At 41.4% G+C, this 13,822-nt stretch overlaps 1 protein-coding gene across 1 annotated transcript in view; it reads left to right on the forward strand.

Moving 5' to 3' along the window:
- Positions 1-13,297, forward strand: part of TNRC6B (trinucleotide repeat containing adaptor 6B) — a 218,141-nt gene extending 204,844 nt beyond the window's left edge. The window contains exons 21-27 of the mRNA XM_081083202.1: positions 309-485; positions 1,947-2,093; positions 2,290-2,385; positions 6,274-6,498; positions 6,952-7,022; positions 11,322-11,461; positions 12,388-13,297. Coding sequence (XP_080939328.1) covers positions 309-485; positions 1,947-2,093; positions 2,290-2,385; positions 6,274-6,498; positions 6,952-7,022; positions 11,322-11,461; positions 12,388-12,775 — 1,244 coding nt within the window. The 3' untranslated portion in view covers positions 12,776-13,297. The remainder of the gene's footprint in view (positions 1-308; positions 486-1,946; positions 2,094-2,289; positions 2,386-6,273; positions 6,499-6,951; positions 7,023-11,321; positions 11,462-12,387) is intronic.
- The last annotated feature ends 525 nt before the right edge of the window (positions 13,298-13,822 follow it).

The following is a 13,822-nucleotide window of genomic DNA, read 5'->3' on the forward strand; positions in this document are numbered from 1 at the left end:
TTAGTTAACTTCATAAGAACATGGAATTTTAAAACTGAAAGGAACACTCAAGAATGAAAATAGTGCTTTGTGCATGAGTGAGAAACTGAAAGGCTCAGAAAAGTGAAATGAATTGTTCACGATCATCCCTCTTATTAATTATATGCTGGATCTCAAGTGTGACCCCTCATCCTAGTACTCTTTCTACTACACTACATAAGCTTCAGAATACTGTATTTGTTTGAGTTTCTCTAAATAAAAGATTGATAAGTTCTATTCACAGGAGTCCTTTCCAAATGTGAATTAATTTCCTCTCTCTCTTTTGTCAGGCGCTATAGTGGCCCCTGGTAAGACCCGAGGAGGGTCACCATACAACCAGTTTGATATCATCCCAGGTGACACACTGGGTGGCCATACGGGTCCTGCTGGTGATAGCTGGTTACCTGCCAAATCTCCACCAACAAATAAAATCGGAAGTAAATCCAGCAATGCCAGTTGGCCTCCAGGTATTGTCCAGGAATTCTGAACAAATTGTTTTTGCCACCCACTTTACTAAGGCATCTACTCTCATTTGCTTCATTTAGTAATTATTGCCTGATAAAAGCAAAGTATGTGATATGCTGTGGGAAGATAGAAAATTTTCATTAGATACGGTCTCTGCTCTGTAGCGTTCAGTCAGGAAAATAAGGTGTTGACACTGATCGCCTACAAGGTAAGCTACTGAGTGGTAAATACTTTGTGGACTTGGATGCACTGAAGGAAGTCAGGGGAGGGGAATCCGGAGATAAAAGAAGGTGATTTGGAGCCAGGGCTTGGCATGCATTTGTCATCGGATGCTTTGTAACCTGGATTCTTCTGAAATAGCCATTGAATTGATTTATTTTTTAAGCACGTATTTATTGTCAGGTTCACAGCAGTGAGTGAATGAGAATATATGTTGCTTCTCTCTCTCTCTCTCTCTCTCTCTGATGCAAATAACCTATTCATTGTAGAAAAAAATTTTAATGTAGTAAAGCACAAATAAAAAGAACATTTGGTATATGTCCTTCTAAACCTCTCCATATAGTTATATTTGTGATATGAGTATGCTGAGTTTCAGTTTATTAAAGTAGGCTTGTATAATGCCTGTTGCTCATTTATAATGCATATTGCTTTCCTTCATCGTGATTAGAAAAATAAAAGTTTATTAACACATCACATAACTTTAAGTATGATTGAAATTAACCAATGAAAATTGTAAACACTATTTATAAATATTCCAGGATTTTTCATGATAAGCCTGATTATTCCTGCCAGTTGTCCCTGCACATTTTGTGTAGTAGTGGTCATTTGTATTGTATTTTCTTCTGTGCATCTAAGCCAATTTGTAGTGAGATAAATGGGAGAAGCCACTGATTCCCAACCTAGATATTCTCTCAGTTCTTGTCCTAGATGCCTGAATAGTTCTCATGAGCACTAGGCCTTAATCCTGCCTCTCTGCCCCAAGCCTGAACTTTCCTGGGAGCAGGAAGAGCAGGGAGCAGGACTAGGCACTGATGAGCTCTGGCATTAAGTTCACAGCCATAGAGAGACAGAGTCTGACGTGTTGTGATAACACCAAGGTTGCTGCCAGAGTATATTTTCAGGATGACATTTTTAAAAATTCTGTCATGAAAATCTGAAATAAAATACAGATCTGTTTCTTATATCAAAAAATAACTTTATTGTACCATTTTTTGAACAACCTTCTACCTCTTGCCTGGCGGCGTGGCTCAGTGGTTGAGCATTGCCCCAGGAACCAGGAGGTCACTGTTCGATTCCTGGTCAGGGCACATGCCTGGATTGTGGGCTTAATCCCCAGTGGGGGGCGTGCAGGAGGTAACTGATCAATGATACTCTCTTATTAATGTTTCTATCTTTCTCTTTCTGAAATTAATAAAAATATATTTAAAAACAAAAACCTCTAATACTTGTTCTTCTTCTCTCAGAATTCCAACCAGGAGTGCCATGGAAAGGTATCCAAAACATTGACCCTGAATCTGATCCCTATGTCACCCCAGGAAGTGTGCTGGGAGGTACAGCCACATCTCCCATTGTAGATACTGACCACCAACTTCTGCGGGATAACACCACAGGTAAATAAGTCAAGCATCCCTTGTGTTGATGATTCAACGCCCAATATTTTCAGATGTGTCAAACTGTGGCTTCATTTATACTTGCTACTATCTAATAACCAGAAAACATAAGAACATAAAGCTTTTCCAAGTTTCATTTGTTATACTGACATTTATCTGCAATATTTTTATCTTATTTTTCATCTGTCACTCAAAGGGTCTAATTCTTCCCTCAACACCTCGCTGCCTTCACCTGGTGCCTGGCCCTACAGTGCCTCTGACAACTCCTTTACCAACGTTCATAGCACTTCAGGTATGAGCGTGACCTGTTTGTTTCCTTTTACACAGGAAATTGGCATGTATGTCTTAACGAATACTTTTATAGTAGTTGAATAGCAGCAATATGTCAGCATAGATGGAGGCACAACTCTTGTATTGACCATGTTCTGGAGGACCTTCCAGTGTCAGAGGGGCAGGATGAGATGTACAGCTTTAGGACAAAGCAAACGGTGACATAATCACAGAGAGCTGTCAGTGTGAAAGAGGTCAGAGGTTATATCCTGATGGCACGAGTGCTTTTCTTTTAACCAATCTCCTAAGAGAATCAAGGGCCATGGGAAGAACTAGGTAAGGCCAGGTTTTATTCCTAAAGCAGCCAATTGTAGCTGGCTTTTCTCTAAAAATCCTTTCACTTTCAGACAAAGTCTATGGGCAGCCCAGGCTGGGTAGCTCAGTTGGTTAGAGCATTGTCCCGATACGCCAAGGTTGCAGGTTTGATCCCCAGTCAGGGCACATACAAGTATCAACCAATGAATGCATAAATAAGTAGGACAACAAATCTCTCCCTCCCCCCTTCTCCTCTCCCCCCCCCCCCCTTTCCTTTCTCTCTCTAAAATAAATAAATAAATTTTTAAAGGCTAAGGACAGATGGCTAAGGGAAAACAAGAGGACCTTGATTAATTCTACCAACAACCTTTGCTGAGTTCCTTTTTTGTTTTTTGGGGAATACTAGGGAATGGAAAAGTTAATGGCTATATAATGGATATAACAGAGCCTTTGAAGGCACTCAACACAATGCCTTACAGATTGGGAGAGAAATCATGAGTAATTGGCACTTTGGTCTTGGAAAAGTTAGACCTTAAGCCATTCAACTCATTAAGGCTTCTGTTCTTTGTCTAGGCAAAAGTAAATAAAACAAATCCTTAACTACCTACTAAGACTCTGCAGGTTAATGACCTTACAAATTATTTTCTATTTTTTCCTTTTTACCTCTGTCATTATCAACAGTGCAACAATGATCTATCATTTTATTGAGTGCTCCTGTAAACCAGGCAGCATGCTAAGCCTTCAGCATGAAGTCCTTTAAAAAAAAAAAAAAAAAAAGCAGTGACATTTCTTTCTAATGACTCAGTGGGTTTGAAGTCTGGGCAGGGCCTTAGTTGGCCAGTTTTTCTGCTGCGATTACGGTCAGCTGGGGTGTCCCATGAAATTGCAATCGATGGCAGCGGAGCTGAGCTGGAATGTTTCCCTCAGATGTCAGCTGTCCAACTCCCCAGTGTGCCTTCTCTCACTGCATGTGCTGCCTCATCACAGTATTTTATCTCAGGCTTCTTCTTTTTTTAATTGAATTTATTAGGGTGACATATGTTCACAAAACCATATAGGTTTTAAGTGTACAATTCAAGAAAACATTATCTGCATGCTGCATCATGTGCTTATCGCCCCACGTAAAGTCTCTTTCGTCCCCATTTTACCCCCTTGCCCACCTCCACCTACCCCCCAGCTATCACTACACTGTTGTTAGCATAAATTCTATTTTTTTCTTTTTAAGATCCTTTTTTATTGATTTTTTTAAAAATATATTTTTTTTAATGATTTCAGAGAGGAAGCGAGAGGGGAGATAGAGAAACATCAATGATGAGAGAGAATCATTGATTGGCTGCCTCCTGCATGCCCCCTACTGGAGATCGAGCCTGCAACCTGGGCATGTGCCCTTGACTGGAATCAAATCTGGGACCCTTTAGTCTGCAGGCCGACGCTCTATCCATTGAGCCAAACCAGCAAGCAGTGGTTCTCAACCTGTGGGTCGCGACCCCTTTGGAGTCGAACGACCCTTTCACGGGGGTCACCTAAATACATCCTGCATATCAGATATTTACATTATGATTCATAACAGTAGCAAAATTACAGTTATGAAGTAGCAACGAAAATAATTGTATGGTTGGCGGTCACCACAATATGAGAAACTGTATTAAAGGGTCGCGGCATTAGGAAGGTTGAGAACCACTGAGCTAGGGCTTTTTTCTCTTCTTCTTTTTTTTTTTTTATATATAAGAGGAAGGGAAAGGGGGAGGGAAAGAAACATTGATGTAATACAAAACATTGATCAGCTGCCTCCTGCATGCCCGCCCCCTACTGGGGATCAAACCTGCAACCTTTCAGTACACAGGACCACACCCAACCAACCAACTGAACCATACCAGCCAGGGCTCAGCATGAATTTTTATCTTACTTTCACCAGAAGTAAGGAGGTTCTGGTGCTGTCCCCATTTTATAGATGAAGAAACTGAGGTTCAAAGAGATAATGTAATTTGCCTCAGGTCTGAGTGAGTGTATAAAGGAGCCAACTCAGTATTTCATGTTTTAACCACTACCCTACATTATACTTTTGTAGGACTTCTCCCTTACATGTAAAAACTCATTTTCACTTAACTCTTTTATTCCTATAACTGCCCATATCTCAGGTTTATCTGATTTATCTTTTGTCTATAATTGGACATTCACCTGAGAGATGGCCCAATAATTAGCCCAGATATGTCTCCCCACTCAAGGCTCAATCCCACCTCCAAAGTTATCTTCCTTTTTAACTAAACTCTGTATTTTTCTTAGTGATGCTCCCATGTATCACTAAGTCACAATATGTCAGTATTGTTTTGCTCTTTCATTTCTCCCTTGTTCCCTGGATCCAGGCAGTGATGATGTCCCCAAGTGGTTTAGTCTACCGTCGTACCTCTCCTATCCATGTCTCTGTTCCATTCTGTGTGCTGTCACCCAGGTTTTAGATCCTACTTTAAACACTACATACAGAATCTACTGCAAAATCTCCTCCTGATAGCTCAATCAGTCCCCAGCCTGCCTTCACAGCCTCCTTTACCTCTCTGCCCCTGTGGAATGTTGTTCAGCCAGAATTGGAGGAAAGCATATTTGGTACAGGATGGGTGTAAATTGAACCTTGGTTTATGTTTTTCAGTCTCTCTGAGCCCATCTATTTATGTAAATCCTTCAAGACCTGTCTTTGCAAAGCCTTTGCTGACAGTCCAGTCTTGTCTTTCTTCTCTGTGTATTGAGCATATATGATGTTGCCTGGGGTTACCAATTTTGTTGTTCACCTGTTTTGTCTTCCCATCTGACCTTTGAAGTTCTTGAGAATAACTGTTTATATTACCCACACACTAATTTAGCGTCGTAAAGCATAGTAAGCCCTTAGAGAATATTTGTTGATTGTATTTTTTAAAACCTGTTTGAATGTTGATATCTAATATTCTGGATATCAAGAAAAATGTAATTTTCTAATGTAATTTCCATTAAGTCAATAAGTATTTGTAGAATGTTTTAGTTCTGCTAGGTTTCATATTCTATATCTAGAAGTCTGATGGGTTCAGGAATACTGTCCTTGAATTTATCTTCCCTTTCGGGCTGTGTTTAGTTAAGAAAGCTGTAGGGAATTAGATAACTTATTAAAGCTTTACTCCATTTGTTAATTTGTCAATTCAGAGTGATAGTCATTGAAAATTTTATATTCATAAGCTCAAAAATTATTATTTTGTATTGCTGCTTTTTAAATGTGCACTTACGCCCTAACTGGTTTGGCTCAGTGGATAGAGCGTCGGCCTGCGGACTGAAGGGTCCCAGGTTCGATTCCGGTCAAGGGCATGTACCTTGGTTTCAGGCACATCCCCAGTAGGGGGTGTGCAGGAGGCAGCTGATTGATGTTTCTCACTCATTGATGTTTCTAACTCTCTATTTCTCTCCCTTCCTCTCTGTAGAAAATCAATAAAATACATTTTAAAAAATAAGAAATAAAATGAAAATAAATGTGCACTTACTGTTTTTAGAATTTAAATATGTGTGTAGGTGTGCACAAAAGTTACGTGTACTGGGTGACAAAAGTAACCTTACTCCTTCCTCAATTTTCTTACAGCAAAGTTCCCTGATTACAAATCAACATGGTCCCCAGATCCCATAGGACACAACCCCACTCATCTCTCCAACAAGATGTGGAAAAACCATATTTCCTCAAGGAACACTACACCGCTGCCCCGCCCACCGCCTGGTCTGACCAACCCCAAACCATCATCTCCCTGGAGCAGCACAGCACCACGATCAGTCAGGGGGTGGGGGACACAGGACTCACGGCTTGCCTCGGGTGAGAAGGATCTGCATAAAGGAGCATCCTTGTTCAAACACAAAGGTCTTATGTTAACACAAATGGTGAAGATGTGAAGTCTTCACAAGAGAGGAAATGCAGGTTGGCTGGTAGAGGCAAAAGTGTCTCTTGAGTGGAAAATTGCAGTCAGTGTAAGGCAAAGGGACCCAAGAACTCCCAAGGTGCTGATGGAGTAAAGATGACGGATGGCAGAGTGAGAGCACTAGGAGGAAAATGTCTTGTAGAGAAGGCATAAGAATGCATAGGGATCCAGGTCTCGGAGAAGGGAGCTGGCTATTCAGTGCAAGATAAAGATCAGAGTGAGGTGGAAAAGAGACACTGATTTATACGAGAGAAGCAGCATGTGAAAGGGCTATATGAAAATGTTTATCGCTCATGCCTTTTTACATTTCTTGATGTTTTTTTCTGATCTTATTTTCTGATTGCTTACAGCCTCTACCTGGAGTGATGGTGGTTCAGTTCGTCCTAGTTACTGGCTGGTTCTTCATAATCTCACTCCACAGGTAATCATGCTTTCTTGTGATTTTCTAGATAGAACTTAATTGTGTTAAGTGAGAGAACCTCAGAGATGTGGGCAGATACAAAAACTAATTTATTTCCTGTCACTGCAGAGAGGTCTAGCCTGCAAGGGTGTGTCTCCGCACCCAAGGCTCAAAGCCTACTGCTGAATGGGGGATGTTGACCACTCAGCTTCACGCCTGCCTTCATGGTGATGTTAACACGTGTAGTTTATAAAATGGTGACAGCGGGCATTATTACCTGGTGAATTCTGTTTAGCAGAGATAACTTGCTGTATAGATTTGCCTGACAGAATCTAGAACTAAGTGCAAGATAGCAATTTAAGTATTTTAACCACATGCAAAAACTTACCTGTTTTTGCTTTAGTTACTGAAGACTTGAGACTTGATATTAACTGTTTTTCTGCTTCATAAATAATTAACCATCTATCTCTGCAGAAGGAATGTGTCTATTTCATGAGGCTTAAATGCCTCCTGGGTACTTCTGATTTTCTCTCTGTTACCCTCTTCTGTGTAGATGGCAGTATTCCTTCCCATCATCAGAACATGCCCTCTGGGTTGTTTGTAGTGTGGTGGGACTTCATTTGTCCCAGAGCACCCTCCCTTCACATTGGTTGCTTTGATGACTGACATATTTGCAGCAGCATTATGTTAATAAGCATTCAAATGAGGTTAAATGAACCCATCAAAACGAGCCCATACCCTTCATTTGGACTTGCCAGCATAACCTTTACAGCATCTTGTTAAAAGAGATCAATTAGCCCAAGCCGGTTTGGCTCAGTAGATAGAGTGTCAGCCTGCAGACTGAAGGGTCCCAGGTTAGATTCCGATCAAGGGCACATGCCTGGGTTTCGGGCTCGATTCCCCAGAAGGGGGCGTGCAGGAGGCAGCCAATCAATGATTCTCTCTCATCGATGTTTCTATCTCTCTCTCCTTCTCCCTTCCTCTCTGAAAAAAAAAAAAAAGATTTATTTTTTAAAAAGGGGAGATCAATTAGGTGCCTGGCTGGCAAGGCTCAGTGGTTGAGCAGCAACCTATGTCACGGTTCGATTCCCAGTCAGGGCACATGCCCGGGTTGCGGGTTCAATCCCCAGTGTGGGGTGTGCAGGAGGCAGCCGATCGATGATTTTCTCATCATTAATGTTTCTGTCTCTCTCTCCCTCTCCCTTCCTCTCTAAAATCAATAAAAAAATAATTTTAAAAAGGAGAGATCAAATTAGGCCTCCCTGCCTTCCAACACACAGAATGATTTGTCCGGCATTGAATTCATAAATGAATTTGTGTACACTTTGCTAAGCTAGCACTTCCAGAGTGGTTCCCATGGGATATTAGTAGGTGTCTGGCCTAATATGTTGGGAATGTATACTTGATTAAACAAAATTAAGCAGGTTTCTTCACTATGAGACTTTAGTTCCTTTAATATGCTAACATATGTTATGATCCACTGTGGGGAAATAGAGCTTCTCCTAAATTGTTTTGCCAGCAAACTTATCTAAGGTTAGATAGGTCACTTTTGTCACCAAATACACATAAATTTGCGTGTAAACCCAGGGCTTGTATTTCATGGTACATGCTGAGAAAGGCAGTTTCCTAAATACAATTGACATGAGGAAGAGTCTGGATTGGCTCTTAATCCCTGTATCTAATAACTCAGCTAAAAGCCCCAGGTTATTTAGCTAATAGTTGACTAAAGCATGAAGATTTTTTATAACCATCCTCAAAACTGTATCTGCCTCATTATTTCTAAGTAGTCACACAGTGTGGTGGGTGTAGTGTGGTTAGGATGAGAGAAGGGATACACTGTATTGAAATGAGACTGGGCAAGCCAACCAGCTGTTCACTCCCATTTTATTTCAGTTTTCACTCCCGTTTTATAATATGAAAAATAGTATGTATATATGTGTGTAAAAGGAATATAGGGATTGGCTGTGTTTGTATTAGAAAGAATTCAATAATTTTAAAAATCAACACTTGCTGGTTAGCAGACTAATCTGGGTTATAGTTTAAAAGAAGGTTATAAGGTCAAATCTTTGGTTCCTGGATAAATTTACTTTTTTTTACCTAACATATTTTTGGAAGACATCTATCCTGAAAAGTCACTAGTGGCATATGCTGATATGCTTCTGTAGTCAGTTGTCACTTTAAAAACAATGCTAAGAGCTGTTTCTCCAATCATCTATAATAATAAAAGTGTAATATGCTAATTAGACCAGATTGCCGGACGTCCTCCTGGATGACCTTCCTGATGAAGCTGGGGCTGCGAGGGCTGAGGCAAGCCACCGCAGCTGCGAGGGCCAAGCTCCTTGCACAAATGTCATGCATAGGGCCTCAAGTCTATATATATAATCTATATATATATATAAGGCTAATATGCTAAGTGTCCAACGAGTCCCTATGACATGCACTGACCACCAGGGGGCAGATGCTTCACACAGGAGCTTCCCTGACGCACATTGGCCATTTACAAAGAAATGGCACCGCGGACCTGGCACCCACAAAGCAGCACTCGGCTTCCCCCAAGTGGGACACAGGCCCCACCACCACCCAGGAGTGACAACCCACCAAGTCACAGCTGACACTGCCGAGACCCAGTGGCGCAAAATGCAGACCATAGCCCAGCCCAGCCTGGAAACGGTTGCTGTGGGTGCCAGGTAATGACGTTACATAGCAACGCCCAGCTTCTTCTCCCTCACAACTAGCCACCTTGGAGTTTCTTCAGTCCAGGAACATGACTTGCTTTATAGTCAGGTGCAAACATTTTACACTTTAACCAAATGTCTGTGAAGCATTTTCCCATGCCTCATCTCATTTGATCCTCACAGAAGTCCTGGAGTAGGTAGATAGGAGACTCGGTGGAATCCTATTTTCTTTTCATTAGCCAATGGAGATTTAGAAAGTAACCCAACTGAAAAGAAGTAAGAAATGGTGGACCTTGAAAATGACTTCAGGTTTTCTCACTGCTCAGAATATAGTCAAACACTGCTACAGTTAAATATTTCACCCTTTGTTCTCCCTGCGTGATCTACAATAATACTGTCTTTCACGTTGATATTTACTGCTGTGTTGCTCACAATTACCTGAAAGAGAAGTTGGGGTGCTTCACTGGGCTGGAAAAAGTTTAGCTAAATCAGAAAGCAGGTCTAATTAAGGAAGTTCATATATATAAAGCTCTCAATATGTCCAATCGCATGCGTATGTTTCCATCTGTCATTGTTGATCGTGAATTTAGTTGACACTTCTATTATAGAGAAAGGGCAAATAGGGATATTAAAATATTTCTTCTAATTAAGTTCCTTTCAATGTGCATGAATCTGTGCACTGGGCCACTAGTTTTCTATAAAGAACTGTGGGGAAACTGCCAGTTTCATCCTACAGGGTTTCCATGGTAAAACCACAGAATGTTTCCCACTGCTGTCACCAGTAGCGCAACTTTTGAAGGCTTTTCCAATAGTAATCTGTTTCACTTCCAAGGAAATGAACTGAAATGTTGGACTGAGCAGCTTAAATAAACATAGTTGAGATCTCAATACAAATAAATTAATCAGAGTGAATAAATAGATCTATTCATTTGAGTCATAGGTGAGGGCAATTATCTCCAATCACTGAACATCTTAGTGGGAAGATCCTGGCTAAGGTGAGCAACTACAACCTTTGGTCCCATTGGCAGTGGGCAGCAGAGGACAGAGCAGTAGGTAGAAATAGTTTCACCTTGAGATGGCCAAAGTAGGGGTAAGAGGACATTAGAATAGTCTGAGCTGGGGCGGCTGTCAGTACTTTAAATCATTAGATGGTTAGCAGTGCTTTTTTTGTTAGTGGCTTTATCTCTAGCTCTTTGTGAGGTTGTTAACTGGGAAGGTGGAAGAATACTACATTAGTAATGATGCTGAGAATTTTGTGTTTTCCTAAACTCTTCTTTGGGTAGCATCTTATTTATGCTTTTTAAAGCTTTACAAATTAGCACATGTTCACATCTTAAAGAATATAGACCACAGGTTGAATCATATGCTTTTGTTTTGAGCTGCACGTGTACAAATTTTTTAATTTGCAAAATGGGCACATTAGATCTTTGCCCAGTGCTTTGCGTATCTTAAAATGTTTCTTTAAGACCTTTGTATTCGATGCACTCTTTTATTTTGAGTTCTTCATTCGTCCCTCTGAGACTCATTTAGTACTAATACTCTTTACGAGCCAGAAGCCCTTCTCATTCTTATGTATAAGAAAGGTCACTTGACTTCCTTTCACACCCACCTTCAGTTTTTATCTCACAAATGTCTTACTCCTTAGATTGATGGGTCAACCTTGAGAACCATCTGCATGCAGCATGGCCCACTGCTGACATTCCATCTGAACCTAACCCAGGGCACCGCCCTGATCCGATACAGCACCAAACAGGAGGCGGCCAAGGCCCAAACTGCACTGCACATGTGAGTACCCATCCTATATGCTCCCAGAGACCAACACGCAGGAAGATGCACACATTAATATTCTGGCACCTGCTTAATTAAACAGAGATGCTCGAGAACACGCTCAAAATGACACCATTGCCTAGCAATTGTTTCGTACTGAGGTGGCTGTTCTTTACCTGCCTAAGTGTGGATTGTCCTGTGTACATCATAGGATGATCATGATAATTCCATAAGTGAAAAATAAGTGAAGTAGTAAATAAATTTTAAGTACCATAAAACAAAGATCAATAGCTATAAAAATGTGAACCATAATTACTGTTTCTTTTTAAAATCCTATCTAACTGCTTACTTTGGCTTCTTTGTGGGTGATAGAATATTGTGGTCTTGGTGAATAGCAGGGGTTTTGCATCAAGTAGGTGGGACTGGATCAGACTTTGAGCATCCCCCTCCCTGCCACTCTCAAACTGATAGACAAGAAAGAGCTGGCTCCCTGTGGCTGCATATGCTACAACCAGCAGCTACACACTGAACAAGCCAGTCATGGTGAGGCTCCCGCTGAGGTGGAGCAGCATTTCCAAGTGTCTGAAGCTGGGTCACCCTGATGCTTGCTTGGTGTGTGATCTTTTACCTCCCATGGGGGTGGGGGAGAGGTGACATCATTCTTGACATATAAATTTCACACATCAAAGGATATCGATATAGAGTATCTTCCAGTAGTCTGGATATCTTGAGACTTTGTGATATTTTATTGCTTTAAATCAGTACCTGGTGGCCTGGTAAAAATGCAATTTCTGACACTGATTCTGCATGTTAAAAAGCATCCAGGAGATGTGGATGCTTCTAGTGAAAGGACTGCACTTTGAATAACAAGGACTCAAAATGCTCAGTCCCTGTGCTTTAGGATTTTCCTCAAACCCATAGTTCTTCTCTTCCTTTTTCTGCAGGTGTGTGTTGGGAAACACTACCATCCTGGCTGAGTTTGCCACCGATGATGAAGTTAGCCGCTTTCTGGCACAAGCTCAGCCCCCTACACCTGCAGCAACCCCAAGCGCACCCGCAGCAGGTTGGCAGTCGCTGGAGACCAGCCAGACCCAGTCAGATCCCGTCGGACCTGCTCTGAATCTTTTCGGTGGGTCCACAGGGCTCGGGCAATGGAGCAGCAGTGCTGGCGGCAGCAGTGGGGCCGATCTTGCTGGCGCTTCGTTGTGGGGGCCCCCAAACTATTCTTCTAGCTTGTGGGGAGTCCCAACTGTGGAAGATCCCCATAGGATGGGCAGCCCTGCTCCTTTACTACCTGGTGACCTTCTGGGAGGAGGGTCGGATTCAATCTGAACTTTGAACTTTCAACTCTGACCTCGTGACCTTTTTTGGAACAGCAGCAGCACTAACTTGACCTTTTCGTTTTTTTTTTCAACTTGCAATAAATACATTTTTAAAAGGAAAAAAGAAAACGGAGAGAGAAAAAAAAAGGTGGGTCATTGACAGACTGTCTGAGCACATAGTTGCCTCCCTTATAACTTCAGTTTTTTCGTTTGGAATATGAATCCAAAAAGAGAACATATCACTCTTGAAATACTTGAATCATGAACGCCAACCTAGAAAGACAATGTGAAGCAAGTACACATACCATTTAAATTTAAACACAAAAAAATTAAAAAAATTAGTTTCTAGTTTTTCACTTTTTTCATGTTATATGGAAGTTGTTGCTAAGAAACATATATACTGAAAAATAGCTTTTTAACTTTGTTTGCACTGGGTGTGTTTCCGTCCTTAGGTCTACCATGTTTGGGAGGGAGGGGAATTCAAAAGAATTGTTGGGGTGGGGGGAGGGAAGACTTGACGGAGCCTCACTTTAAAAACAAAAACAAAAAACCTAAAAAAAAAAAAGGAAAAATTTGTGATTGGCTGGTTGATAAATACCAGTGTGTTCTGGCACATGTAACTGCCCAGGCATGCTCGTTCTGGTATGTGTGTGCACGTGTGTTCATGTACATTCGCGTGCATCCTTCTCTCTGTCTGTGTGTGTGTGTGTGTGTGTGTGTGTGTGTGTGTGCCTGTGTCCTCTTCTGCCTCCTCCTTCCTGACCCTGATTTCTCAGAAAGCTGCGTTGCTGACAGTCCGTAGGCTGGCTGGCCGGCCATCTGCTTTTTACTTTTATTATTATTTTTTAACTATGAGAACACACAAGCACGGAGAGCCACTGCTACTAAAGCAACTCCTTTGGTCTGCATTACAATGAACAGAGTGCTTTTTAATGATGAAAGCAGAGAGCTCCTTTACATCTGCAAATTAGCCTGAGTGTGAGTTTTCTCTAGCTTTTCTTTTGACCTAGCAGTAGAGCGGAGCACTGCCAAGTCCAAAAAATTAGGAGAGCAGGAG

Source organism: Myotis nattereri, assembly GCF_964212035.1.
Source record: "Myotis nattereri genome assembly, chromosome: 2".
Taxonomy (NCBI): Eukaryota; Metazoa; Chordata; class Mammalia; order Chiroptera; family Vespertilionidae; genus Myotis; species Myotis nattereri.